The sequence below is a fragment of the Branchiostoma floridae genome, chromosome 4 (genome assembly GCF_000003815.2).
Source record: "Branchiostoma floridae strain S238N-H82 chromosome 4, Bfl_VNyyK, whole genome shotgun sequence".
Classification (NCBI taxonomy): domain Eukaryota; kingdom Metazoa; phylum Chordata; class Leptocardii; order Amphioxiformes; family Branchiostomatidae; genus Branchiostoma; species Branchiostoma floridae.
Window position 1 is genome coordinate 5,031,742 of NC_049982.1, and position 27,403 is coordinate 5,059,144.

Here is a 27,403-nt window from a genome sequence, read left to right on the forward strand (position 1 = left end):
CCTTGTACGTGACCAGTCATCACAAGACCAGAAGTTAAAACTTCAAACAAACAAGTCGCGTTATCAGGCAGAATATTTGTGCGCAATTTAATCGTTATCCCTGCTAGCCCCAATGTAAGTCATGTTACAGGCTGTATCCGTCTATAAACCCCGCGTGCCTTTTAGTGATGGTTAAAAAATATTAGGAAGATGCGCCAGATCCAAATCCTTTTGCTGGGTGTCTTGGTGGCTCTGATTGGCAACAAGGAATGTTTCATTTTGGCGAGCACCTGGTCCTGGAACGATTGGAGCCCCTGTAGCGCTCCGTGTGGAAACTCGGGCACGCAGACGCGCACAGCGACGTCATTTTTCGGCTTTTTATACCCGGCCCCAGGGCCACAAACTCGGCCGTGTAATCGGTTCTGTTATAATGGAGGAACGCCCCTAGCAAGGTCGTGCTCGTGTCCACCCGGATGGACAGGAACCTGCTGTGAACGTGAGTTTCAGTGATCCTTACCATGGAGCCAACAGGCGTTATGTTCTCCAACTTTATGATCCTTTTGCAGAATTGTGCAGTTTGACTTAATACTAAGTTGACTTGCACTCTCCTCCAGAGGCCTGTACCTGGCACTGGAACGGTTGGAGCGCCTGTAGCGCCCCCTGTGGGAACTCAGGCACGCAGACGCGCACAGCTAGCGGCTGTGGAGCCCCGGTGCCTCAAACTCAGGCTTGTAACCGGTTCTGTCATAACGGAGGAACACCACAGGCTACATCGTGTTGGTGTCCACTCGACTTCTGGGGTACCTGCTGCGGAACCTGTAAGTTAAAAGTTAGTTAATGGTTTGGTCAATTGTACCCCTTAAATTAGGTATTTGGGTATTGTGTCAACAAGAAAGGACACGGTTGGTGTAATTTGCCCTGGACATTGATAAAACTAGTTAGTTCTTCATTGACAAAAAATAAACAAAAACATCTCAGCATTCTTGATTTTGTTGAAAATTGTCAGAAGTCTTTGAAAATCGGTGCAATAATAACCAAAGAGGAAACAAGTGAATAAAGGTCCAACGGTCAACAACGGAAAGTCAGGTCTTCCAAGTCATCGAGAACATGTTCTTCAAATATTTGCGATGTCATGCACCAGAACAAAGTAAGTCTCTCTTGAAAAATGAGCCTTTTATCTAACTGAATAACAATGCATTATGTCGTAATTTGTCACCCAATATACCAGCTTGTTTGGCTTACATTCTTTGTCTGGTCTCCAACAATGGGGAGGAGCCCTTGACTTTACGAGTTCGTGTTGTACGAACTATAGAAGGTTAATCAAATGCCTAAAGACCTGACCATTGAGTGCGATATCAGTGCCAGTTCCATAATAGGTTGGGTTCGTTAATTAATAAATTTGCTTGTTTGGATTAGCATACAGAGTTCGGAAGGGGCCTATAATGTTTTAGGCCTTCAGCTCGACATTTTTGCCGTTTTCCTTACATCAACATGAACCAGGGATTAACCCTAACAACCCGAAGGTGGAGGAGTGGCAGTTTTACGTTAGTTTGTCGTTAATTACCTGGCTTTGTTCAACAGAATATCTGACTTAATTGTCCTCTGGATTCCCCTACATGGCTCTTAAAGGTAAAGAAATAAACACGTCCATTTACACAAACACAAAATACACGCTTTTATTGTAAATGTCAAGTAACTAGATGATAATTAAGATATAGACAAATAGTTTGAGTCTTAACACAAAATTCACAATGGGTATAATTTCTTCAACTTGTCTGGAATTGCGTAAGCTTAAGGGGGATGTCTTGACAATTATCATGATCCAAGGAGGAAACACTCCTAAAAATGGTAACATATTAATCAGAGCCGACGAAAACACTCGAGCGCATTAATCTATCAAATGCCCAAAGTCCTATATACAGATGTGACCTTTGGCGAGGCTGCGACAATAGTGGCACCTGGATATGAGGTTTAGTTAGCTGATAGTGATGAATTTACCTGGTTGGATCGCACGTAGACTCCATAACCAGGGAAGGGGCCTCTAAGTCTTACGTCCTCGGCAGTGAGCGCAAAATTTCTGCTTCATTTTCCTACATTGACATCAGTCTGACAAAGCCCAGATCGCGCAACGTTGTCGAGGATGATCCTCGCACTTGTCATATTTCTTGTTTCTACAGGTAAGAAAATATTCCGATATTGTAAATTGTAAAATGCAATCGTCTATTATAATGTGCCATACACACATGCTCAGCCGCATTCCTCATCGTTTTTCTCGAAAGAGTTTCTATCTGAGCTTAATTAGATCTAGGAGTACCGTTACGGTAGTGGAAGACTAGCTCAGTACCTTACATAGGGAACTAGTAGTTTTGATCAGGAATAGGGAACTTCTAATCACCTATTATCAAGCGTTGAAATCAAGTAAAAATAAAACTTGCTCCACGTGAGCGATATATGCTATTAACGCCCACCCAATGGCAAATGAGCTACACGTTTATGTGTTTTAGAAGAGAGGAAAAAAAGAAACCGTAGCAAAAAGCAAGGCGTAAACAGTACGATGAAGGTCATAGCTACCTACGGATACGTAAAAACCGTCATGTCTATGCGCCATGTGTACGTGACCAGTCATCACAAGACCATAAGTTAAAACGTCAAACAAACAAGTCGCGTTATCGGGCAGAATATTTGTGCGCAATGTTAATCGTTATCCCTGCTAGCCCCAGTGTAAACCCTGTTACAGGCTGTATCCATCTTTGAACCCCGCGAGCCTTTTAGTGATGGTTAAAAAGTATTAGGAAGATGCGCGAGATCCAAATCCTTTTGCTGGGTGTCTTGGTGGCTCTGATTGGCAACAAGGAATGTTTCATTTTGGCGAGCACCAGCTGGTACTGGAATGGTTGGAGCCCCTGTAGCGCTCCGTGTGGAAACTCGGGCACGCAGACGCGCACAGCGACGTCATTTATCGGAGCCGCGGTCCCAGGGCCACAAACTCGGCCGTGTAATCGGTTCTGTTATAATGGAGGAACACCCTTGGCTAGGTCTTGCTCGTGTCCACTCGGATAGACAGGAACCTGCTGTGGACGTAAGTTTCAGTAATCCTTATCATGGAGCCAGCAGGCGTTATGTTCTCTAACTTTATGATCCTTTTGCAGAATTGTGCAGTTTAACTAAAAGCTAAGTTGACTTCGTTGATAGCAGTTGTACTCTCCCCCAGAGTCCTGTACCTGACATTGGAACGGTTGGAGCGCCTGCAGCGCCCTCTGTGGGAACTCAGGCACGCAGACGCGCACAGCTAGCGGTTCTGGAGCCCCGGGCCCGCAAACTCAGGCCTGTAACCGGTTCTGTTACAATGGAGGGACGCCCCAGGCCTCCTCGTGTTGGTGTCCACTCGACTTCTGGGGCACTTGCTGTGAAATCCGTGAGTTTCCGGTCAACGGATCTTGATTCCATCTAACTTATTTATTTGTGGCTATTTGTTTCCAAGGCATGAGAAGGAGTTGGTAATCGAACACAAGGATTTGCGCTTCAGTTTTCTCAATTTTCGAATTCACTGCACCATAGTTAATTTGAAGACGATCGGTTGAATATAAACACAAAACACACATTGTAACAGGGTGCCCCTGTACCATATTGTAATTTAGCTTGGATTCCTAAGACATGTTAACACTTGTCTAGAAAATTACCGGCCACTCTTCTCCTGACCTCTTTTGAGAATGAGTGGGCAAGAGTAGGCGCCCTGATGACAGCCGTGAGTAATAACACTTGAAGAGAACTAATGAAATTTCTACCCTGGAGGGGCTGCCTTTCTTGTGCATCTCACCATATTTTGGGACTGCCCGGTAACATCTTAGAAATGGTTGAGGAAGTGAGTCACGAAGACAAGATAGAGAAACAATGTACAGTGTTCTCAGAAATAGATGTGTAGGCGATTAGACAATATATAAGGAAATGATTAAAACACAGAGATCAGATCAGAGTGTGTGGAAGACTTGGCAGTGTGGAGACAGGAAGAATACAGTTCAACATCTTCAACATGTAGCGGACTTTCGTGTCTTTCTTGGGTCCGACGTGCAATTCCAACATCAGCAGCTATTACTAACGAACACAATGTAAGGGACGCCATCGAGATTAAGGTCGCGACCAACCACACCCCTTACACACACACACACATACACACACATACACACACACACACACACACACACACGCGCGCGCACACACACACACATACACACACACACACACACACACACATACACACACACACACATACACAGTCACACACACGCACACACATACAAACACACTCGCACACACACACATACACACAAACACATGTACACACACGCACACAAACACACACACACATATACATACATACATACATACATACAGACACACTCGCACGCACACACGTACACGCGCATACTCACACACGCGCGCAAACACACACACACAACTCAAAAACAAAGCAATTTTTCACTCTTCCAAATCTTTTAAGATTCTTCTGTTGTTTTCGGATGGGGGTACAACGGGCTCAACGTCGCCCAAGGGCACAACGACGTCGGGGGCACGGCGGGTATAAAACTCGGGACCTCTGGATTCCTAGTCGAACGCTCAACCAGACACGCCACACGCGACGCCCAACCCGCCGTACTTGCAAGTGCGTGCTGTCTACGTGCCAAAACGTTGGCAATCTTTTGGTATCCGTAAGTGGTAAATACCGTCTCCGTACGAACACGTGGCGAATCTCACGGATTTGGGAGCACGCAGACACGCCGTAGAAATCTAAGTGCATGCAGAACTTTCTCTGCTCTCGGGCTGTGGATTCGCCCCCCGTACGTGCCAGTACGGGCGACGCGCCTGCCCTGTACAGCCAATGAGCGCACAACGCACTAGCTCCGTGAGTGTATCAAAGTTTTCTCACAGTCAATTGCTGTACGGGCGGCGCACGTAGGACGTGCGTGCCGCGCACGTCGTGATTGCGTGGTCCGTGCTTACCTCGCGCTTCACTTGTTCACCTGTGAATGCCGACGCACAGCACACCTGCACTGTAACGAGGGAGCAGGTGCTCCGCACGTACAACGCACGTGGCAAGCACGTGGTTTCTGCAGTATATAAAGCCAAGTCGACGAAAGACTGCCAACCCGTCTCTAAGATGCGTAAGAAGACGCAGAAGGAGCCGTCAGTTGCATCTGTACCAGCTTCGACCAGAGCCGCCCAAAATAAAGACCTTGAAAGGTCGTCCTGTATATACATCCCCGAAAAACTTCCGTTCGTCGCACTTGAACGCACTTACACCATGCGAGTGAGTAAGGAAACCGTACGTAAGCAGCACGTGTAGGTAGGGCCTGCATACGTTAACGTGGCAATCGCACAGAGACCGTACGTTGTAAGCACGTGCAACTCACCTACCACTTGCGCAACGAACGATGAACGCAACCGCTCGCAGCCAGGCGTGGCGTGCAGACCACGTACTTATACCTTGCGCAACCGTGCGAGTGACGTGCGTTGACGTACTCCCTCCCTGCTCTTGCCAGTCGTTCCCCACGTTTTCAGAAATACGTGGCGGACGCGGCCTCCCAAAAAAACGTACCGGCAAATTGCACGTACGGCGGGTTGTGCCCCTAGCTGTACGATGGGTATAATTTTCTCAACTTGTCTGGAATTGCGGAAGATTGGTGTATGGTCTGCACGTTGGGGTGGGCGAAATATGTACACTGTCACTGAAAAATTATAATAACCCTTCGAGGAAACAGTTGGGAAATAGGAACACATCAATCAGAGCCAACGAAAACACTTGAGCGCACTAATCTATCAAGTTCCCAAAGTCCTATACCCAGATGTGACCTTTGGGTGCGATAACAGTGGCACCTGGATAACAGGTTTAGCTAGCTGATAGTGATAAATTTACCTGTTTGGATCGCATGTAGACTCCATAACAAGGGAAGGGGCTTCTAAGTCTTACGCCCTTGGCCGTGAGCGCGAAGTTTCTGCCTCTTTTTCCAACATTGACATCAGACGGAGATCAATTGACAAAGCCCAGCACGTGATCGCGCAACATTGTCGAGGATGATCTTGGCACTTGTCATATTTCTCGTTTCTACAGGTAAGAAAATATTCCGATATTTTGAATTGTACAATGCAATCGTCTATTATAAGCTGTCATGCACACATGCTCAGACGCATTCCTCACCTTTTTTTGGCGAAAGAGTTTCTATCTGAGTTTGATCTAGGAGTACCGTAGTGGAAATCTAGCTCAGTACCTTGCATGGGGTTCTAGTAGTTTTGATCAGAAATAGGGAACTTGTGATAACCAGTTATCAAGCGTTGAAATTAGGTAAAAAAAACTTGCTCCACGCGAGCGATATATGCTACTCACGCCCGTCTAATGCCAAATAAGCTACACGTTAATGTGTTTTAGAAGAGAGGAAAAAATAAACTATAGCACAAATAAAGCAAGGCGTAAACAGTACGATGAAGGTCATAGCTACCGACGGATACGTAAAAACCGTCATGTCTATGCGCCATGTGTACGTGACCAGTCATCACAAGACCAGAAGTTAAAACGTCAAACAAACAAGTCGCGTTATCGGGCAGAATATTTGTGCGCAATGTTAATCATTATCCCTGCTATCCCCATTGTAAACCCTGTTACAGGCTGTATCCGTCTTTAAACCCCGCGAGCCTTTTAGTGATGGTTAAAAAGTACTAGGAAGATGCGCGAGATCCAAATCCTTCTGCTGGGTGTCTTGGTGGCTCTGATTGGCAACAAGGAATGTTTCATTTTGGCGCAGATTATGGTGAACTGGAACGATTGGAGCCCCTGTAGCGCTCCGTGTGGAAACTCGGGCACGCAGACGCGCACAGCGGCGTCATTTTTCGGCGTTGGAGCCCCAGGGCCACAAACTCCGCCGTGTAATCGGTTCTGTTATAATGGAGGAACGCCCCTAGCAAGGTCGTGCTCGTGTCCACCCGGATGGACAGGAACCTGCTGTGAACGTGAGTTTTAGTAATCCTTACCCAAGAGCCAGCAGGCGTTATGTTCTCCAACTTTATGATCCTTTTGCAGAATTGTGCAGTTTGACTTAATACTAAGTTGACTGTACTCTCCTCCAGAGGCCTGTACCTGGCACTGGAACAGTTGGAGCGCCTGTAGCGCCCCCTGTGGGAACTCGGGCACGCAGACGCGCACAGCTAGCGGCTGTGGAGCCCCGGGACCGCAAACTCAGGCCTGTAACCGGTTCTGTCACAACGGAGGAACACCCCTGGCTACCTCGTGTTGGTGTCCACTCGACTTCTGGGGCACTTGCTGTGAAATCCGTGAGTTTCGGGTCAACTGATCTTTATCCCATCTATTTATTTGTGACTATTTGTTTCCAAGGCATGAGAAGGAGTTGGGGTGGTCGTAATTGAACACAAGGATTTGCGCTTCAGTTTTCTCAATTTTCGAATTTACTACAACATAGTTAATTTGAAGACGATCGGTTGAATATAAACACAAAAGCACACAATGTAACAGTGTGCCCCTGTACCATATTGTAATTTAGCTTGAGTTCCTTGCACGTTGTCCTGATGACAGCCGTGAGTAATAACCCTTGATGAGAACTAATGAAATTTCTACCCTGGAAGGGCTGCCTTTCTGGTGCATCTCACCATATTTTGGGACTGTCCTGTAACATCTTAGAAATGGTTGAGGAAGTGAGTCACGATGACAAGATAGAGAGACAATGTACAGTGTTCTCAGAAATAGATGTGTGGACGATTAGACAATATATAAGGAGAGGATTAAAACCCAGAGATCAGATCAGAGTGTGTGGAAGACTTGGCAGGGTGGAGACAGGGAGAATACAGTTCAACATCTTCAAAATGTAGCCGACTTTCGTGTCTTTCTTGGGTCCGACGTGCAATTCCAACATCAGCAGCTATTACTAACGAACACAATGTAAGGGAAGGCATCGAGATCAAGGTCGCTACCAGACACATGCGCGCACAGACGCATACACACGCGCGCGCGCGCACACACAAACACACAAACACACACACACACGCATACACACACACGCACGCACGCACACACAAGCACACACACGCATACACACACATACACACACACAGGAATTTTTGACAGTCGGGCATATACTGTGCTGTTAGGCTAACCCTTGAGGCGTCGCCACAAAATTCGTATTGATAAAGGCAAGGAAAACAATTCACCAAGTTGATTCAGCAAATGCCCAAAGTTCGAATTCTGTAAACATAAATCACCTTCGGGTGAAACAACATTTACACACGTTGTGCAGCGAATAGCTCTTTGTGCTGTTGTATTTTCGTAATTTTTGCAAACTCAGGCCTGTAACCGGTTCTGTTACAACGGAGGGATACTCTTGGCTACATCGTGTTGGTGTTCACTCGACTTCCGGGGTACCTCCTGTGAAACCCGTCAGTTTAAAGTTAGTTCACCTTTTGGTCAATTTAAGCCCATTCATTTATGATGATACATGTATTGGCTTTGTGTCGACAAAAAAGAGCATGGTTGGTGCAACTTGTACTGGGGCTCGATAAAGCCAAATACGTCTTTGTTGATGACAAGTGAACAAAAAAACACATCTCAGTATTCTTCATTCGTTAAAAACTGTCAGAAGTGGAATTCACCCCTCCCATTCGATTTGCTATAACGTTATAGTTATATAGACTTTCTTCAAATAAGCCCTGCATTGTTCCTTGTTTATTTCCACCTACATCGCACACAATAAGCTTTTCAGTAACGGCGTTTTCACCACAGACGTTTTCAATAATTCCCATCGTAGTACTTACTAGACTGTTGATAACTGTGGCACCTACAGTACAGGTTTGTTTTTTGGCGATGCCTTACAGGCTAGCCTAACAGTATAAAATGCGTCCGCTTCGCAAAAATGCCAAAATTCGATAGGTATTTCAGGAATTTTCCACGTGTGCCAATTGGAGTGGAATACCTCAAGAAAGGGTTGATGGATCATCCTGATACAGTCAAACCTGTATTAGTGGCCACCTTTGTATAGCGACCACCTAGCCATTGCTGTCAATTTTATCGGTCCCTAGGATTTTTCCCATTGACGTAAGCATTAAGAAAGTCTATAGCGGGCACCTGTCCAACGCGCCCACGGCCACACGATGTCCGGTCCTGTAGATACAGAAACACTGCCTATTGCGACCATATGCCGTATATCACCCTTCACTGAGTTTAAAATCGTAGTTTGCGAGGATTTTGAGTACACGTGTCTTGAACGTTAGAGTACAAATCTTTGTCGGCAATGGCAGGGTCAGTTGTGGTTAAGCGAAAGCTGAGATGGTTTGGCCATGTGGCAAGGTCATCAGGTCTTGTCAAACATTGTTACAAGGGACAGTCCCGGGAAGCCGGAGGAGAGGAAGACAGAAAAAAAGGTTGGAAGGACAACATAAGAGAATGGATTGGGTTAAGTCTAGCCGAAGCGATGAGAACGGCGGAAGACAAGAGTCAGATGGAGGAGGATAGTGCAGCGAATAGTCATGGTGCCCCAACGACTCACTAGAAGGTCAAGGGATAGGTGATGTGATGTGAGGTGAGGCGAGGGTCAGTTGAATTTTGAGACGATCGAGACAATATTACTTGGTGAGAAAGATCAGTGGGTACTGAAATCAAGTGTAACTTTTTGCTCGTGGTCATTTTGATCAGCATTTTCTCTATAGTTGCCACCTGTCTGTATTTTCACATTTCTCCCGTCCCTTGAGTGGCCGCTATAGGCAAGTTTGACTGTATTTGTATTGTGTTTTTGTATCAAGACATAAGTTTGGTTTTGACAGTAATACATGTACAGTTACCTGTTTTGTCTCTCTATAATAGCTGGGTGATCATTTACATGGACGTGACAATGGCCACGGTTCAATAAGCAAACAGTTGGAACAATGAAACAAAGGAAAACACTTGAGCGCGTTAATCCATCAAAATTTCTCTACCAGAGGGGGCTTATAGTACTTGTATTTTTTTCCGATAGCATGTCATATCAGTGTTATTTCATTCGATTACTTGTAGACGCGCATCGCAGAGTCTGCTTATGATGCTGCGCTTTGTGTAGTTTGTTCCATCCAAAATAACTCTGGCTGTGTACATCCACCACAACTTAGTCTCCTGGTGTTCATACGAAAGGAATAGAAATAGGCATTTGTCTTCACACGAATACCATTTCCTTTTTGTCGACACAACACTTGCTTGAACACTGGAGTATGATTGAAAATGATAACATCCTTATGATTCACTTTTGAGCCGACAAAGAGATGTTGTTCTTTAATATTGGTAGAATAGGTAACGCACACACCAGCATGAGCACATACGTTCACATAAAACACGTAAATCTTAGATGTGAATGTTTGGATACAACATTTTTCATATCAAGAAACACTCTGTCCATGAACAGAAGTTAACTTCTTCCCATGTAAAATTTTCACAAGATTTTATCCCTAAAATTGCGATTAAGTTAACGTGACAATCAACTGAACCCAGAGATACGTATGGAAAAAAATCCCCTGTTAAATGAGGCAATGGAAATGGCCTGCCCATGCCAGTTGCCGGGTCCCAGGGCACATGTTGTTACTTTCTTGGACTTTTATCGGAGCACACGATGCGTCAATTCAACAACCTGCGTTAGCTGACGTCCGTCATAAAGAAGTGCCCTTTGGATGAAATGTCAATCCGGCTGCATGGCAGATTTTGTCAGCAGACAGCACAACATTCGCCTGCAGCTGCTTGTATCTAAAGGTTTTACGACCTAGAAGTGAGCACCATACGGCCATGACCACAACAAGGTGATTAGACAGCGAAGATCGCTGACTTGACCTGACTTGACCTAAGCTGTCTCTGCGTTCATCAGGCTGTAATCAATGAGGTTAAACTGCTTGTTTGTCTGACGTTGAAATTTCACAAATCAGAGATCAGCTTCGCCCTCAAGACTCAACATCGATGAGGATGATTTTGACTCTTGTCGTATCTCTGTTTTGTACAGGTAAGATTCATCGTAGGTGCTCTGTGAGGACACTATATGCATAATGTACATCTATCAGCTGTATGACGTTAAGGGCCTTATCCGTAGGTAGATTCTGCATTTTAACAGTGACTGGCAGCTTGGAGTCATGTAGGACATCCTGAAGTCTGTACAATTAGCTTTGATTGCAACATGACAGGTAAATTTTATTTAGTCGACCTTGCCAACATGAGACCATTTTTTATGATGAACATAACGACAAGTGGTATTATTACATTCCAAATGTGAGTTACAATGTTGTTATACATTAGACCAGGTCGCGAAAGGCAGGGTTCTGAATCCTGGTGCTTTGATATGTCGGCTGTATGCGAGGTGATCCTATTGATATCTACGCCGTAGAAATAGCCTATACTCCATTGAGTTGTGGAAGAAACTATGGTTTACCGGGACAGGTATAAGCTTATATTCTTCTGTAGGGTGTCCTGGGTAGGATATGTCGATGACGTGTATAAAAATTTACCTGTTCCTGAATTAGATTGAGTCAGATTTACGTGACAAGCATCATTGACCTAATGGAGGAAATGCAAACAACCTGCGAACGCAAAAAGCTGCTGGGTCACAGAGGTATGTTGACATTTACATGGATAATACGAGACTTCTACAATGCAACAGTAAACGAACAACTAAAGTCCATCAGATTCGGACGTGCCCTTTGAATGAGATCTCTATCGAACAGGTTTGGCTATGAGACCTGATAAAAGGCTCGTTGGGTCATTCTTGGTGTCATTAACGTGATCAGTACTAGTCCGCCCATTTTAGCAAGGAAAAAAATATACAGAATTTGACATGCAGAAGTATACAATACTTCTGTTGGGTGTTATGGTGGTTCTGTTAATGAACCAAGAAGTTCTGGCATCCCGGCGACGACGTTTTTGTTTTTGTAGACGTCGATCATGCAGTTACTCCTGGAACAGTTGGAGCGCCTGTAGCGCCCCTTGTGGAACCTCAGGCACGCAGACGCGCACAGCTAGCGGCTGTGGAGCCCCGGGGCCGCAAATTCGACCCTGTAACCGGTTTTGTCATAACGGAGGGACACTCATGGCTTCGTCGTGCTCGTGTTCTCTCGACTTTAGGGGGACCTGTTGTGAAACCCGTGAGTTTTAAGTTTATTGTGTCAGTTATAACGGTTATAGCTATAGACCAAAATTCTAATTACTTGTGATTCATTCCAGGTACTAGGTCAAAGCAAGAATAAACAACCAATACTTGCTTGTAATATAAATGTAACCACCATGAAAGTTTGTTGCATGTTCATATTTCTCGTTCCCCTTTTTGTCTGCAGTTTTCTTGAATTTTCTTGAACCTGATAATACGCTAGCTGGGTCATTCTGACTATCATTCACGCGATTAGTACTACTGCTAGCCCTCCCATTTTAGTGAGGAAAATCTTAATAACTGCAAGCTGTTGGCTTTTTTTTAAGGCCACAGCAAGTAAATCTTATGGATGGCATGTGTTGTCAAATTGGTACACTACTGTCACTATTACTACACTAGCACTTTTTGACGTGATTTTGACTACAGGAATGGATGGCTGTGATACCATGTCTTCTCGTTTCAATTCTTGTTACAACGTTTATGGTGCCTATTTGCAAAATCAAGCCATCTTGTTTTTTCATTATTTTTGAGGTTTGCAGGGGATGTCGTCAATAACTGAAATACTTGACTAACTTTATTATTTTCAACACAACGAATGGAAGAAATACTTTGGCATTGAGTTGAATATGCCAAATAATTGCTAAGCGTCATGTTCTAACGGTTATAGTGAAGTCATTCAGAGAAAAATTTTAATCAATTGTAACGTTGATATATTTTTCAGAGACTGAGATAAAGAAAGAATCAAAAACTAATACATGGGTAGCACGAAAGTTTGCTGCATGTCCATATTTGTCTACAGTTTTGTTAAATTTGCCCTTTGCAAACTGTTGAACAAATACATCGTCGGCAAATTTTTTAATTGCCCACATTTGCACAGCTGAGAAAGGTGAAGATAATGTTGACGTCTGTGATATGTACACTAGTAGGGCATATATTTGTTCCTCACACGGAAATGTCTTCGTAAGTGATAACAAGCTCAGTCTGTTTGAACAAAGAGGTTACTGGACGCTTTGGAACTCCTTTGGACGACATCGAAGGCCGGAGGGTGATCCGACCCGCGGGAGGGCTGGGACCGAGGGTGATGCGGAATACACCGTGTTGTATTTTTTTTATGTCATACCCACCTGCAAAAACCCATATTTTGATGCGAAATACGCCAGAAGTTGAACAAATTTGGTGCCCTCGAACAAAAGTGTTGTGACAGCAGTGTTCCATCGTCCGAATCAGGTATTCGAATTGCCAACCGAGCCGTATTCGGCCCGCTCGAAATGGTTCGATTCACTCGAATATAGCCTGTGTGATACGCCTTTCGAACTTGTGCTATAATGAAGCGTACGGACCGGTCCGGAACACCCGTATCGAACGTTTTCGCGTCACAGGTATGACATAAAGGAATTTATGTCATACCTGTGATGCGAAAACGTTCGGTACGGGTGTTTCGGACCGGCTGATAACTTTCCGTACGGCCCGGGGTTATCACACGGGCTCCATTCGAATAAATCGAACTGTTCGAGTGGGCCGAGTACGGCGCCATCGAAAGTTCGAATACCTGATTCGGACGTTGGAACATTACTGTTGCAACGCTGTTTTTTTTTCGAGGGCACCAAATTTGTTCAACTTCTGGCGCATTTCGCATCAAAACATGGGTTTTCTCAGGTGGGTATGACATAAATAAAATACAACACGGTGTATTCTGCATCACCCTCGGTCTCAGCCCTCCCGCGGGTCGGATCACCCTCCGGCCTTCGGCCGTCGGGCGATCCGACCCGCGGTCGGGCTGATACCTTGGGCGATACGGAATACACCGTGTTGTATTCTATATGTATCGCACCAACTTCACAAAAACACAAAGATTGTAAAGCGTGCCCTCTTTGTCCGTACTTGTCTTATAAGCTTATACAAGTCAATACTGCCACCAGATGTACGTGATAAGGATCACCAACCTAATGGAAGGTATGCAAACAACCTGCACGTGCAGAGATTTGCTGGGTCACACAAGTATGTTGACATTTACATGGATAATGCGACACTTCTACAATGCAAACAGTAAACGAACAACTAAAATCCATCATCTGATGGTCAGAGGTACACAGGTTGATGTTCCAGGGTTAGTCCTTGGCAATAGCCCACGGCTAGTTGGGCAGCGCTGACTGTTTGAAAACAGCTGAACAAATAAATAAATAATAATAAATAAATAAATGTACACAGGTTTACATATGTCCGTGCAAAATGCTCTCTGGGACATTTACGCTATTATTCCCATACATCGGCATGATGGTGTCCTACCGTGGCCTCTTGCTGCAAAATCTTTGAGTTTTCTTCCAACGACATGTCTTCTCTGTTCTGTTTTTTTTGCGCGGGGGGGGGGGGGGTAGAGTACATTAATTCATCGCACCAGGAAGGACCCCCATACCTCAACTTGTCAAGGGTTTTGTCCTCTTGTCTTGCGCAGATATACAAACTGTCACAATCGTTGTGACTCGTGGTCGAGAATGAAGTAAACTCCGCACGAGCCATATAAAAACTGTAATCTTTAAATGGAATAAACAAAAACAAACGCCTTAAGTCTTTCATGCAGAAAAAAAAACTTTAAGTGCAATAGGAATCCAATAGAGATTTGACAGCATTGCAGGCGACATATTTTCTTGAATGGATCATCGACACTGGAATTAGTAGTCCATCGTACCGCGAACGTACGGAGAAAATGGTCAGCAACTGGGCACGAAGTAAACGCAAATTCTGTAAAAAGTAAGGTATCGGTTTCAAGGTTTGTTTCTTCTAGCTAAATATGTTAACATATATAATTACACCTACATGGTACATATTGGAGTGAAATCGGGTTAAGTCTGGTTCGTGTCCGTTCGTTTGGGTCATTTCTGTTACTGTAGAAGTCTTTTAGGGTTAGACGTATACTTCATGATATGTTCCCCGTGTAGTGTCAGGTATCATAAGTGAAAATTCCTTTATCATTCCAAGTCTTTTGTATGCATTTTCATAATTTCATAATGGTTTTCGATTCAATGACAATGCTGCGATGTCCAATCGCAGGGGCTTGAAACGCAGATGCGCCGTACGTCAGTATGACCGCAAAGGACAATTGGCGACATATGCGCTATAAAGGTGACGCAGTAAAATGCCACCAACGTACCGCTACCGGCACAGTCCAGTGAGATACCCCAATAAGTTTATCACTTGGAAATTCAGACTCGAGGAACACGTTGTTTAAGAGGAAGGAACTTTTCTTTGTGGACAGGGCTGTTGAGCCAGCCAGAAACTGCTGTAAATAAGTTATGGTTTTGCCTTCAAAGATCTGCTTGTAGATTACGATGAAGACATACAGTTTACCAGATGCCCCACGCATGTGGTTTCCTGTCTACGTTCATGCCACACTTTTTCAATTCACCATTGTACATTTTAAAAACAAACACTATTATTAAAGGAACTTTGTGCGCAGTGCCATAGAAATCATATTGGATTTTGCATTTCTGCAGCTGTGGTGTACGGGGACCCATGTACCGACTACGAGGCAGTGGACGAACCCACCAGGAGCACCAGTTTCATGATGAGTGCCGGAAATGTCCGCTGTGACAGCGGCCTGAGGACCCAGTGGTACCGCTTCGTCAGTCCGGCCGGAGGAGAGATTCCAACAAACTGCTCTCTACTCGAACCAACCAGCTGTTCAACCATCGGGCCTGTTTGGATGAAAGGTAGGAGCATCAGACTAATCTGTGAGAAAGTATCTATTGGTCAGCAAAAGGGGCTGGCCGTACTCATGTCCTGTGTCCTCCCGATCGAATAACGTACAATGTGATTGAGTTTATTAAAGACAATTCAAATGTTGTTTTCGGTCATCCACATTGATTCAACGCATGACAAGAAGAGCAGTGACCATGATTGAACTTAGATACGGCTGCCACAATTACCGGCTGGAATAAACGTCTCTGCAAATTGCCTTGTTTCGGTAATGCTGTTGGCAGCCTTACATTGATGTGATGATGAAATGAGTTTTTGTCATCTAAGCATGGTCATGTCGTACTTTTACCAGGCACCCTTCCATCTCCATCTGACGGGGAGGTAATAAGGCAGGCCTGCCGGATCGGAGTCGGGGTGTGTGAGGGAAACTGCTGGGACATCAAAGTGAAAAGCTGCGTCCGTGATGGCCAATCCTACTATGTCTACCTGCTACCCCCGACACCGGGCTGTCCGGAGGCGTACTGTGCAGGTACGCGCACTGAAGCTAACGGTATTGCTGACAACCGCATAAGTTGGACGAAAAACAAGAAGTAAAGATTGCAACATTTTACCGAAAAGTTACCCTATTGTATACACGACTCCAAAATTCTATTCTTTTTTCAATTGCTATTATAGTCAATTGAGATCGATTGTGCTTGAAATGATAAATCAGCTCCTACGTTATAAACATGTGTTTTGAATTGAAATTTGTAATAACATGGTGTCTCTGGCACTGCTCGTTTTACACAGGGACCGAAGTGCCTTGCCCAGCTGGACAGAGTTCAGAAAACTACGGTTTCACCCCAGGATGTACAGGTACGACTTTCACTTTGGTATTGCTGTGCGAAAGCGTAGGGACCTCTTTGTCGTGTTTTAGATATTCGGTACATCGTACAAACGTTGTCTTACCAGCAGGACCGTCCAGGGATACGCAACGCAAGGATTCATTTGCTCACATCGGTCAGCGTAACTCAATACATCATGATAAAATTGAACTACTCTGGCCCTGACGTAGGACTGTGGTATTGACACATCAAAAGTACCTCTTTGCAACATCATGACTTGTGATGCATACGAGTCCACGGTATTTCTCATCGTTTATTTATACCAGATGGATATAATCATGTTTAGATATGTTTAGACAGTTCATGTAACATCTAAAAAAACTTACTACTAAATTCCATCCACAGAAAACTTCCCCAACATAACAACCAACCCACAGCTAACTAACAGCACTATGGGTCAGCCGCTTGAAGTTGTGCTGCTGTGCGACTTCGACCGTCCCCCATGGGACAACCTGACCATAGAAGTCAACTGGGTTGCCGGCAATGAGATTTTCCACCAGACCAGTTTGCATAACGGAGAGCAACAGGCCGTACTGCGTCAGACAGAGCTGAGGAAGGGAATGGGGAAAGAAGTACGTGCGCACATGTTGTGTAGCAACTTTGTATGATCTGACATTCACTTGTTAGAAGAATGCCTGAATTTTAAAGCTTTAAGAATATCACATACACAAGCTCGCCTAGTCTTCTCTGGCCATGTGTGGTCGCCTATGACTGTGAAACAATCTGTACATGATTGGCAAATATAGGCTGAAAGTTCGAAGAAAGGCCATGATGGTTGTGTTTGTATAAAGTCGAACAATTTAGGGTTTTGTCAGGTGGACAAACTCTTCGCAGCAACTACGAAGCGTTGAAGATACAAAACTACTAACAAAAAGGTCGCCATTCTTATAGTGTTTAAACAAGAAAGCTTCTGAAAAAAGCTGGCTGGTGCGTATTTTGGAAAAAGTCTGGATGTTAAACAAAATCACATGAAAAAAACATCGAATTACTGAATTGGTCTGTCTTCTATTAAAAAACATTACCTGAGATTTGTCTAACAAGGAAAAAAATTGTAATAACTAGGGATCGAAGCAAATTGCTACCTTCACCCAGTGCCATGGTCCGCTAGGCCGCGGTGACACCATTACGTCATCTGGTGTATAGAAGGGCGTATAGAAGGGTTTGGTTAAATTGACTGATCCATGCATTCATGCATTCGTTGGTTGAACTAACCGCTTCTCTCGCCAATGATTATCATTAAAGAATGAAATGCAAATATTGACAGCTGAAATATCATTTATTGCGTTTTTTTCGTGTGACTTTCTCTTTGAACAGGCGTTTTGCTGCGGTCCAACAAATAGCAGCTAGCAGTGACGTAAACTCAACGGTTAAGGCTAATTAACATAATCTATGTATATAACGGAAATCACTTTGTACTCTAGTTTGTGAAAAGCTGACACAAAATTTTTACCTGATACGATAAGCTTGATTATGTACTGCTCTACTCCGATAAATATGACCATATAAGTATATTTGAGTTTGATATAGCTAGATTTTAACTACTACGATGGCCACAACTGCTATAACATGCCATGAAGGTAGGTTTAAAAGGCTTGCGGCAGTAAGGATAAGACAAGAAGGGCTTGATCCATTGAACCATTGAACCATTGAAAGACCCGCTTCTCCCGCCAAAAAATGAAATATTATCCAGGCGCCGCGGACCAATCAGAAGGCCCTATGTTGGGTATGACGCTGTAACACAGATACGGCCAGCCTTGATTCTGTTTAACGTTAAATCAATCAAAAGGAGCGATACACAGGAAAGTAACCAATCAGAATGAGGGATATACACGCAGACAGGGATAAAATTCAAAATGGCACCAGCTAACCACAAGCGAAAGTACGAAGGCTGGAACTCAGGGTACACAAAACGTTGACCAATTCCGTATTACCCGAGGTATGGCCCGACCGCAGGTAGGATCGTCCGACGGCCGAATATTTTATCTATATCATGCCAACCCACGGAAACTCTTGAGTTAATCGGGAAACAGGAGCAAAAGACGTGACTTGAATGCTAATTCGAACAAAAGAACCGCAAGCGCGCAACCTCAGTTGTTAAAATCTTCGACAACCGCGCGCGCAAGCGAGTTGGAATAGTCATAACGTTGATGAACCGCCTGTTCCTCAGTGTATATGGTGTCATAACGCCTGGTCCTTGGCTATAACCACGAATGAAACCACCGATGTGAGCGAATTAACCCTTAATTATACAGCATCGAGCAAGCATGTAACTGTGAAGTAATAAAGGGTGGCTTCCGAGCTTCGTATTTCGTGGTCTTCTGGATCTTGTCATAGGTACAGTGATTTCTGTAATAAACACATAATTTGTAGGGAGCAAGTGATTGCACTACCAAAGTTATCAGTTGGTATAATTGTAGGCTATTAATATGATATAATTTTTATAGCTATTGTATTATGTTCCAGTTCCATTAAATCAAATATATAGGTCGGCAGTTAAGACTAACATAACATAATAAATAATTGTATTATGTGCACCATGTCTAAGGTAATATTTCTTTTCACAGATCACGTGCCGAGTCCGTGGGAGGTTTAAGGGTGGAGGAGCTCCTGGGGAGATAGAAGTCAGCAACGAGTTCTTCGCCGGAATTAAGGTTTCTGATTTTACATTATTCAGCATTATAATCCTGGTACTTTTCATTTGTGAGTGTGTGTGTGTGTGTATGTGTGTTGCGCTATGAGCTTCGCACTATGATTCCCAGTAACGTTATATGAGCTTCGGTTGGTAGACAGAGAGATGTTCAGGATTTTTACTGTGTGTGATAGCAGCATAACGTTATCTGTCTTAAATTGACCATCCGGTCCTGATGTCTGCCTACTGTGTTGAGAATGAAGAGATTAATATTTTTGTACTGAATAAGAGAAAAGATATGTCATCTCTATGGCCTTAACCAGACTAATTTCCTCGGCTACTTGTATCTGTATGATAATCTTAATCATACCACGTACCCCTATACCAAAGGTACTGACCGAGATCGTTGAAGTGGAGGAAAACGGCGATGAAAAGTACATCCAGCTCCAACCTACCCTGCCTCTACTCTGCCGCTTCTCATTTATCCCTTGTGAAATATCCGTGCAAATTGAGTTCAAAGATGTCGACTACGCAGCCGACCGCCAGTGCCAAGGTAACTCAGTACCCGATCTGCTGTCGAGCCAGAACTGTGTCAGGGTCTTCACGCCGGCCGAGTGGAACGGGATCCTTGAGTTCCCGGTGAAGGCAACCCGCGACCTCCAGATAGACGGTACAACTAACGGTCTGCGGTACATGAAGATCGGGTTTCGCCCTATGTCATCCCCGATCTCGCCACTGTGGGATGGCTACCAGGTGGAGGATGTTGACGTGAGTTGAACGTGTTTTGTTACTTCTTCGTGTGTCCATTGAATACCATTGAAAATTTGTTGTGGGTTTTGCTCGAACATTCCCAAGACGGCAAAACAATTCAGTGATTTTATCTTAGACGAAGGCTGGAAAAGGCACAATTATCAACAGATATTAGGACAGTTTCACTTTCAAATATCCATTGAGCAAAAGTGCGGGAATGTCCAGAAGCGGCAGCCAAAGCTGAATTCTTACCTGGACTATACAGAAAGTTGTAGTGTTTCCAATATGCAAATACGTACTGTATCAATAAATATGTGTCCGCCAACTGAATGTTCTCTTTTTACAGGTACTTACCAACGATAAAGACATCGAAGGAACTGTCTGCTCATCGACAGGAGATCCACATTACAGGTCATTCGACGGAAAGTAAGCAAAACTTCAGACAGAGACAGTCATGTTAATAATCATCACCACATGAACAACATTGATCCATGTATTATTATGTAGTATGGCAGTAGTATGGCAGTTATAATGTAGTATGGCAGTATGTATATCAGTCATATTTGGGTAAGTCTCTGCACGTGTTTTTTATCAGTGATTTTTCATTTTCCAGGATATTCCACGTGTACCAGCCGGGTACTTTTGTGCTTTACAGGCATCAAACTCTTCCCATCGAGGTAGGTTTGGGGTCTAATCAAGACTAACTAGTGGCACCGTTAGAGACCTTAGTGGGAGAAACATATCTTATCTGTTTATTTATTCTTAGTTTTGTCCGTTTTCGTTTTATGTAGTTTAGGTCTTTTTTGTAAAGTGTAGGATATGAAAGCATTCCTTTATGAGGAAATAGATGCAACAGTAAATGTTCAAGGACTATTCAGTTACAAAATTATGACCATACAGTGCCAAGTCTTACAAAACAATAGACTGTGATATCATTGACAACATGCATATTTACGTTAACTTGATGCAAAATGGAATGATGGCAAAATGGAATCTGGCTGTACTTCAAATACATAACAAAGAAGATGCTAACTCACATTATGATTATCTGCGTTAAAGGTGCAGACCCGGATGAAGATGTGCAATCGCGGAAACGTGGCCTGTAACTGCGGTGTGAGTGTCAGGTCCGGAGATGAAGTGTTTATCCTGAACAGGTGCAGCGGAAGCAGAAACACGTTCCAGTGGCACACAGGTGGTGTGATTCGACACGAGCTCCCATTGGCTATGCGGGTTGACCATCACGGGCCTGTCGGAGATGACACGCGCTTCTTCATTCAAGATGGAGGAGATAAATATTTGGTAGGTAAAAACACAGCTATTGTCATTTTGTAACGTTGTTTGTTGGTTAAAGGAACATCTGGCTAATTACTATTTCTATTTCTAGCCAATTTGCTGATTTGTAATTTAGGGCTTGTTCAAATTTGACATGCTGCTACAATTTCCCAAAACATTGCAAACCTCAAAGTTCAGAAAGGTAGCGTTGGTGTGCACAGACAGCAGATATTTGTTTTCATCGATAATCTGTCCTCAAATAGACACACCGAACATTATTGCCTTAGTATGATTATAATGAAAGAATACTGGTATCCATGATGATAATGATTTACACCCGTTGTAATACAGGTTTATTTCCCAACTGGGTCATGGATGAAGCTTACAGTGAGTGGTCATCAGAAACAGTATATGAACATCTACATCTACCCTTCTACTGACGACTTCATCAACAAAACTGTTGGGCTCTGCGGCACATTTGACGGCGACAAGGAAAACGACGGGCTCCATTCGAGCACAACAGCGACAGACGTCGTAGGTGATGGAGCTATTATTACCAACACGAACTTCGTGAACAGCTGGAAGTAAGTAATGAGTGCCAGTTTTTACTGATACATGGCAATAACTGATTCTTTCTGCTTTCGAGGTTATGTGTTCTACTCACACAAATTTTACATTCCTATTATCCGAAGTTAGTTGGCCACTGATTATCAGTGATGGCAATAGGCCCCATATCCGCCAGCGACATAAAGTGACAGACACGTATCGTTTTAATAAAACTACGGGCTGGCTCTGTTTGGACTGCGATTGAAAACGAATGCAATTCACAGGCTTCCAGAGGGTCAAACCCTAGTTGAAGGAGTACTTCCTCCCGCGCCTCTTCCTCTGGATGAACGTCTCTACTGCACGTGTAAGGATGACCCTGCCCTTGGACAAACAGTCGTCTGTGACTCCACTCTTGCCTACAACTGCCGTTGGGAGGCTGAAAGGAGTCGGGCTGGAGTTCGACCTGTTGCTGAGCAGCAGCACGCGCGCAAGCGGCGGAGCACCAGTTACAACGACGAGGTGTACGACGACGACATGTTCGCATTTGACTATGACGATTCGCCAACTACAGTTGTGAGTTGCAACGCACATTTAAGTTGTCAAATGACTTTTTGCTTTGTTACATGATGATTCTATTTCATTACTTATTGCGTTCTGTTCCATCACTTAAAGGTCTGTTTTGTTATGATTGATAAAATTTGACATGTTTTGATATGATTGACAAGATAGTTTGATAGCTTTATTACCATGCCGTTAAGGGCGATCGTCTTATATATATATTTGGAATCACGCACTAACTATGTAACTATATACCTGACATGTGATTTATAATCACAAACAATTTCATCAATTAATCAGTCACCTACAAATTGATTTCGGGAATGATGTCATGTTATGCGACTCTATCTTCTTTTCATGGCAAAATTAGCATTTTTTTGTCCTTGCCCAGCCCCCGCCTTCCTGGCCAGCACCAAACGGCATGACCGAAGCCGAGACCAGAGCGTACTGTGAGGACGCCCTGCTGAACTCACCAGCGGGGGGAGTGTGTTCAGCCGCAATGGCAGATTCTGGTTCTTCAGACATAGAGGGAGCAGTGGAGGGGTGTGTGGCGGATATCCAGGTATCTGTATAGTATGTGGCACTGCAGGCAAGATTTGAGTAATTCAATGAAAGATTAAAGTTGTGTAACTGAGAAGAAAGATTTTTAAAGGTGTGTCTTGACATCTTGACAATGTCATTCTTTACATACAGAAGGTGCTTCCTTCAAATGATGACTAATGATTTGCCAGCCATGCAGGCAATGAGAGAAACAACAAAACAATTGAAGAATGTATTTTTGCCAAAGTGTTTCCTTTTCACCATGCTAATCATGGATATTTCCCTTTCAGGCAACAGGAGACACTTCCTGGGCAGAAGTCGCCGTCACCACAATGGAGGAAAGCTGTTCAGACATCCTCTACAAAAACACGACCTTCTGGACCAACAACAACAATGAGACGAGCAACGGCACGACCAATGGTACTCTCGCAGCCCCGTCCTTTTTCTTTGAAACTGTGTCATGCCCAAGCAATTGTAGCCAGCGAGGCGTCTGTGAGAAGGGCAAGTGTGTTTGTGAGAAGGGGTTTGAGGGTCCGTCTTGCTCTATAGAGTCAGACAAACCACCAGACGCGTTCTTCATCCCGAAGGAAGGTCTGTGTGACATCAACACCCGGCCGTGCGAACGGACCCCCGTCATCGGACAGAACTTCATGGAGTCGGAAAACTTGACGTGTTCCCTTCAACCGGCAACGGTACGTAGGAGAGTGGCTTCTGTTTCCATAGCTTTAGGTCTCGTATATTCATAGAGAATCTTTATGTTATGTAGATGTTATGTTATGTTATGTTATGTTATGTTATGTTATGTTATGTTATGTTATGTTATGTTATGTTATGTTATGTTATGTTTTGTTATGTTATGTTATGTTGTTGTGGTATGCAGGTTGACCAGAACGGTGTCCATGTTCTTGACGGAAACATCACCGTTGAGGCGGAATTTGAGAACTTTGCCCGTGTGGTCTGCCCCCTCCCGCGGTCCCGTGTGAGGAGGAGTGCTGCAGCCGGACACAGGACAACAGCCGAGGCGACACTCGTCTCCATCAGTAACGACGGTGTGCGCTTCAGTCCCCCGGTCCTGCTCATAACGTATGACGCCGTCTGTCAAGACTGCAACGTCACCGGTTTCTGCGTTCTCAAGGTAAGAAAGGACTCGTTTTCTTAGGCTCTGCTGCTTCTAAGCAAGCTCCAATTTGCTCTCCACTTAAAGAAACATCTGTTGAATAATTACTTCGGTCAATTGATTTCTATAATTTCATTCAGTCTATTTTGTTTGTTTCACATACAGAACAACTCCTGTGAGATAGACGGAACGTGCTACGCCGGTGGAGAAACACAGATCGGCAACTGGTGCAATCAGTGCGTCCCGTCAGTTAACGTGTCAACATGGAGTGATCGGCAAGGTGTGTAGTTCGTAGTTATGCCGTATGGTAACTGAAGAATTGGCACCTCCTTGTCCTCTTTATTTCTGCTGATATCATGGAATTATTTGTTAGTTTGAAGTTTGATAACTTCACTGTAATCTAGCCTGTGTGTTTCCCAGACAATACACCGCCCATCTTTGAACCAACCAGCATCATTATCGCCTTCATCGACAACCTCCTGGACTTCACAGTCAAGGCGGAGGACCCGGAAAACCGCCCCCACCTGAGCTACTCACTGGTAGGAGCCCCACCCGATCCAGGCCTGTCGCTGTCTAGCGATGGTCAGCTTACGTGGACACCCGAACAAAACTCAACTCTCGTCGTCAACGTCATGGCTGCTGACGAATGCGGCGCGAGTTCTACACAGTCTCTGACAGTCATGGCCCGCGACTGCCCGTGCCAAAACAACGGTTCCTGCCCTTCCTTCGCGCTGGAAAGTCCCGATAACATCAACTGCACCTGTAACGGTACGGGCTTCACGGGTCAGATGTGTGACGTGGATGTGGACGAGTGTCTGAGCAACCCGTGCGACCATGGAGTCTGTATCAACACCATCGGCGGGTTCCAGTGCCACTGTGAGCAGTACTACACAGGTAAGAAAAATCTTCGTAAAAGTTTCTGACAGTGAGGTTTTCAGGCAATCTGAGTGATATGTTGTACTTACTCTTGCAAAATTCACCCTCACCGCATTTCTTTTTCTTTCAGGTCCCCTGTGTGACCAGGAGACGCCATGTTTCTCCTACCGTTGCCCTGACAACGGAACATGCGCAGACATCCCGGGCGCCATCCAGTGTACCATCTGTCCTGAGGGGTCGTCTGGGGACAGCTCACTGTGTGTGGTCATTGCAAGTAAGCAACACCTAAATGTTAGACTGTATATCCGTAGATAAATGTATGACGATTTTATCCACACATTTGTGTTCAAATCAGCAAAATGTTTTGAAATCTTAGCGATGAATTGTACCAAATTATTTATGTCAATGCCTCTAGGAAGCAAATGTGAATAACCATTTTTCGTATTGAATTAATGTAATCCTGCCATCTTTCTAAGACTAGCATGAGTACTTACATTATCAAAACTGTATATTTCCACCACAGTCCCCTTGGACCCGTGCTCCTCCAACCCCTGCTACCCTGACGTCATCTGTGACGTAGTTGGTGACGTGTACGCCTGCGGACCCTGTCCTGCTGGGATGACTGGAGATGGAGTCAGTTGTGTGGAAGATGTTGGTAAGAAAGGATATGACTATTCCATACTGTCGGTAAAACGTTCAAGTTAGTCAGGTGATAGTAACTTGGACAGCTTTGTACAGGTCCTTGTACAATACTATTTTGATGACTTCCATGTAGTGACGACTGCTATCAGCCGTTGGAAAAGGCTTACTGTTAGTATTCGGTTGTTGTAGATAAGAATAAGGGCTATCGTAGTACATCTGACTTAAAATATTTCTATCTTTTCTCCAGGCTGTTCGTCCCAGCCGTGCTACCCGGAAGTGACGTGCACTGACGTACCAGGTGGACACGAGTGTGGGGACTGCCCGCATGGCATGATGGGAGACGGAAAGAACTGCACTCACGACCCTGGAGGTACAAGAACAGATCTGTCTCGTATTGCCAATATTTCAGGGCCAATGGAATAAAATGGGCGAATCTGTTTGTCCTTGTATTTCCACCCTGCAAATACTTTGGTCGGCGATTTTGTCAGGAAAGTGATTTGTTGCCTCTGATTTTGATATTATCATAGTTATCTCATTGTAATACGTTTATTATATTCTTCCTCAGTCACCGACCAACAAGGATCCAGCTGGTACGAGCAGCCCGCGTACATCGCGCTGCTGTCTGTGGGGGCAGTCGCCGTCGCTGCAGCTCTGATTGGAGTCGCTGTGTGGCGCGTCAAAGCACACAATGTTGCCAGAGGCAAGGTGGGAGATCTGCCGCTGGAGGAGAGGAGGAAGAGCTACCCTTCGCAGGATCTCCATGTGGAGGAGACGTTGGACAAGGATGATAAACTTGATTAGTGTAGTATTGCAATGTAAAACTATTTTGTTTTCTTACTGCTTCATTTTGGAATCTAAAGGGCTGACGTCAAAGTTGCGTTGCCCAGTAGAGGGCAAAAAATGGAAATTTGGGTGTGACTTAAAATCCTTGAAAAATACTCCTTTTCCTTGAACATTTTTGCCCAATCTGGAAACTTTTTGAGTTACAAGGGACAGGTAGGGTCTAAGCTATATTTTTTTGGTCAAAATTTGTTCAGTTCAGCAGTTAAGTTGGTGTACGGACAGGTTTTAGTTGTAGGGTGCTACCGGTTGTATCAGGAGGGACCTGGTGTCAAAGGTGAGGTTTCTTTCATAGAGCGAGCTTTCCTCGGAGAATGAGTCGAACAACCCCCTGTTGTCTTTGAATGGTTATAAACTAGACTCAAGTGACTTTCTGATGGAGAAGAATTATTAAGATTGAAATATGGATTAGTACTTTTGCTAAACCTTAATTCAGTGTATTTTAACCTGCTTTCCTATGGACAACCCTAACTTCGATGTCTGCCCTAAATACCCAATGTAACGTTAACTGCATAACGAGCAAAATTGTCATTCTGAATGACTGGTTTATACTGACACCTCAACATCATTGTGTCAAGACTGATGTTTTTAGTTATTGTAATTCAAAACTACAATCTTTTCTGAGAATTGTCTTAGAAAAAATGATCTTCTTGAAAGTACAACAAGAAGGACACATCACCTGAACAGTCCTACAACTCTTGAAACATGAACGAAACTTCCGATTGAAGTTGTGATTGAAGTTAAACAGGAAGAGGGCCTTTTGCTGGGAAAGAACATTTTTACTAATTCGTATGGATGGCAGAGACAACCAATGTACTAAATATTTTGCTTTCTTTCGAATTTCTTGTTCTTGTCTTGCAGTGTGTGTGTATGTTTGCCGTGTTTTGTAATTTGTATCATCCATTAATAAAATAACATAAATCGGAGAGTC

At 44.2% G+C, this 27,403-nt stretch overlaps 1 protein-coding gene across 6 annotated transcripts; it reads left to right on the plus strand.

Moving 5' to 3' along the window:
* LOC118413442 (von Willebrand factor D and EGF domain-containing protein-like) lies at positions 1 to 27,403 on the plus strand. Of its 6 annotated transcripts, none has more exons than XM_035816820.1 (22): positions 1 to 475; positions 594 to 797; positions 15,617 to 15,832; positions 16,171 to 16,347; positions 16,608 to 16,673; positions 17,048 to 17,274; positions 19,267 to 19,353; positions 19,722 to 20,099; positions 20,428 to 20,507; positions 20,695 to 20,758; positions 21,141 to 21,380; positions 21,705 to 21,937; positions 22,184 to 22,472; positions 22,849 to 23,019; positions 23,288 to 23,689; positions 23,878 to 24,132; positions 24,280 to 24,394; positions 24,535 to 25,008; positions 25,121 to 25,264; positions 25,514 to 25,645; positions 25,880 to 26,002; positions 26,198 to 27,403. In XM_035816820.1, exons 1-22 carry the CDS (start codon positions 190 to 192, stop codon positions 26,431 to 26,433), a joined length of 4,599 nt encoding a protein of 1,532 aa, XP_035672713.1. In that variant the 5' UTR covers positions 1 to 189; the 3' UTR covers positions 26,434 to 27,403. The 6 variants fall into 6 exon arrangements, with proteins under 6 accessions (XP_035672713.1, XP_035672716.1, XP_035672718.1 ...); XM_035816821.1 differs by lacking the exons at positions 1 to 475; positions 594 to 797 and adding exons at positions 6,681 to 6,978; positions 7,096 to 7,299; XM_035816823.1 differs by lacking the exons at positions 1 to 475; positions 594 to 797 and adding an exon at positions 1,883 to 2,156.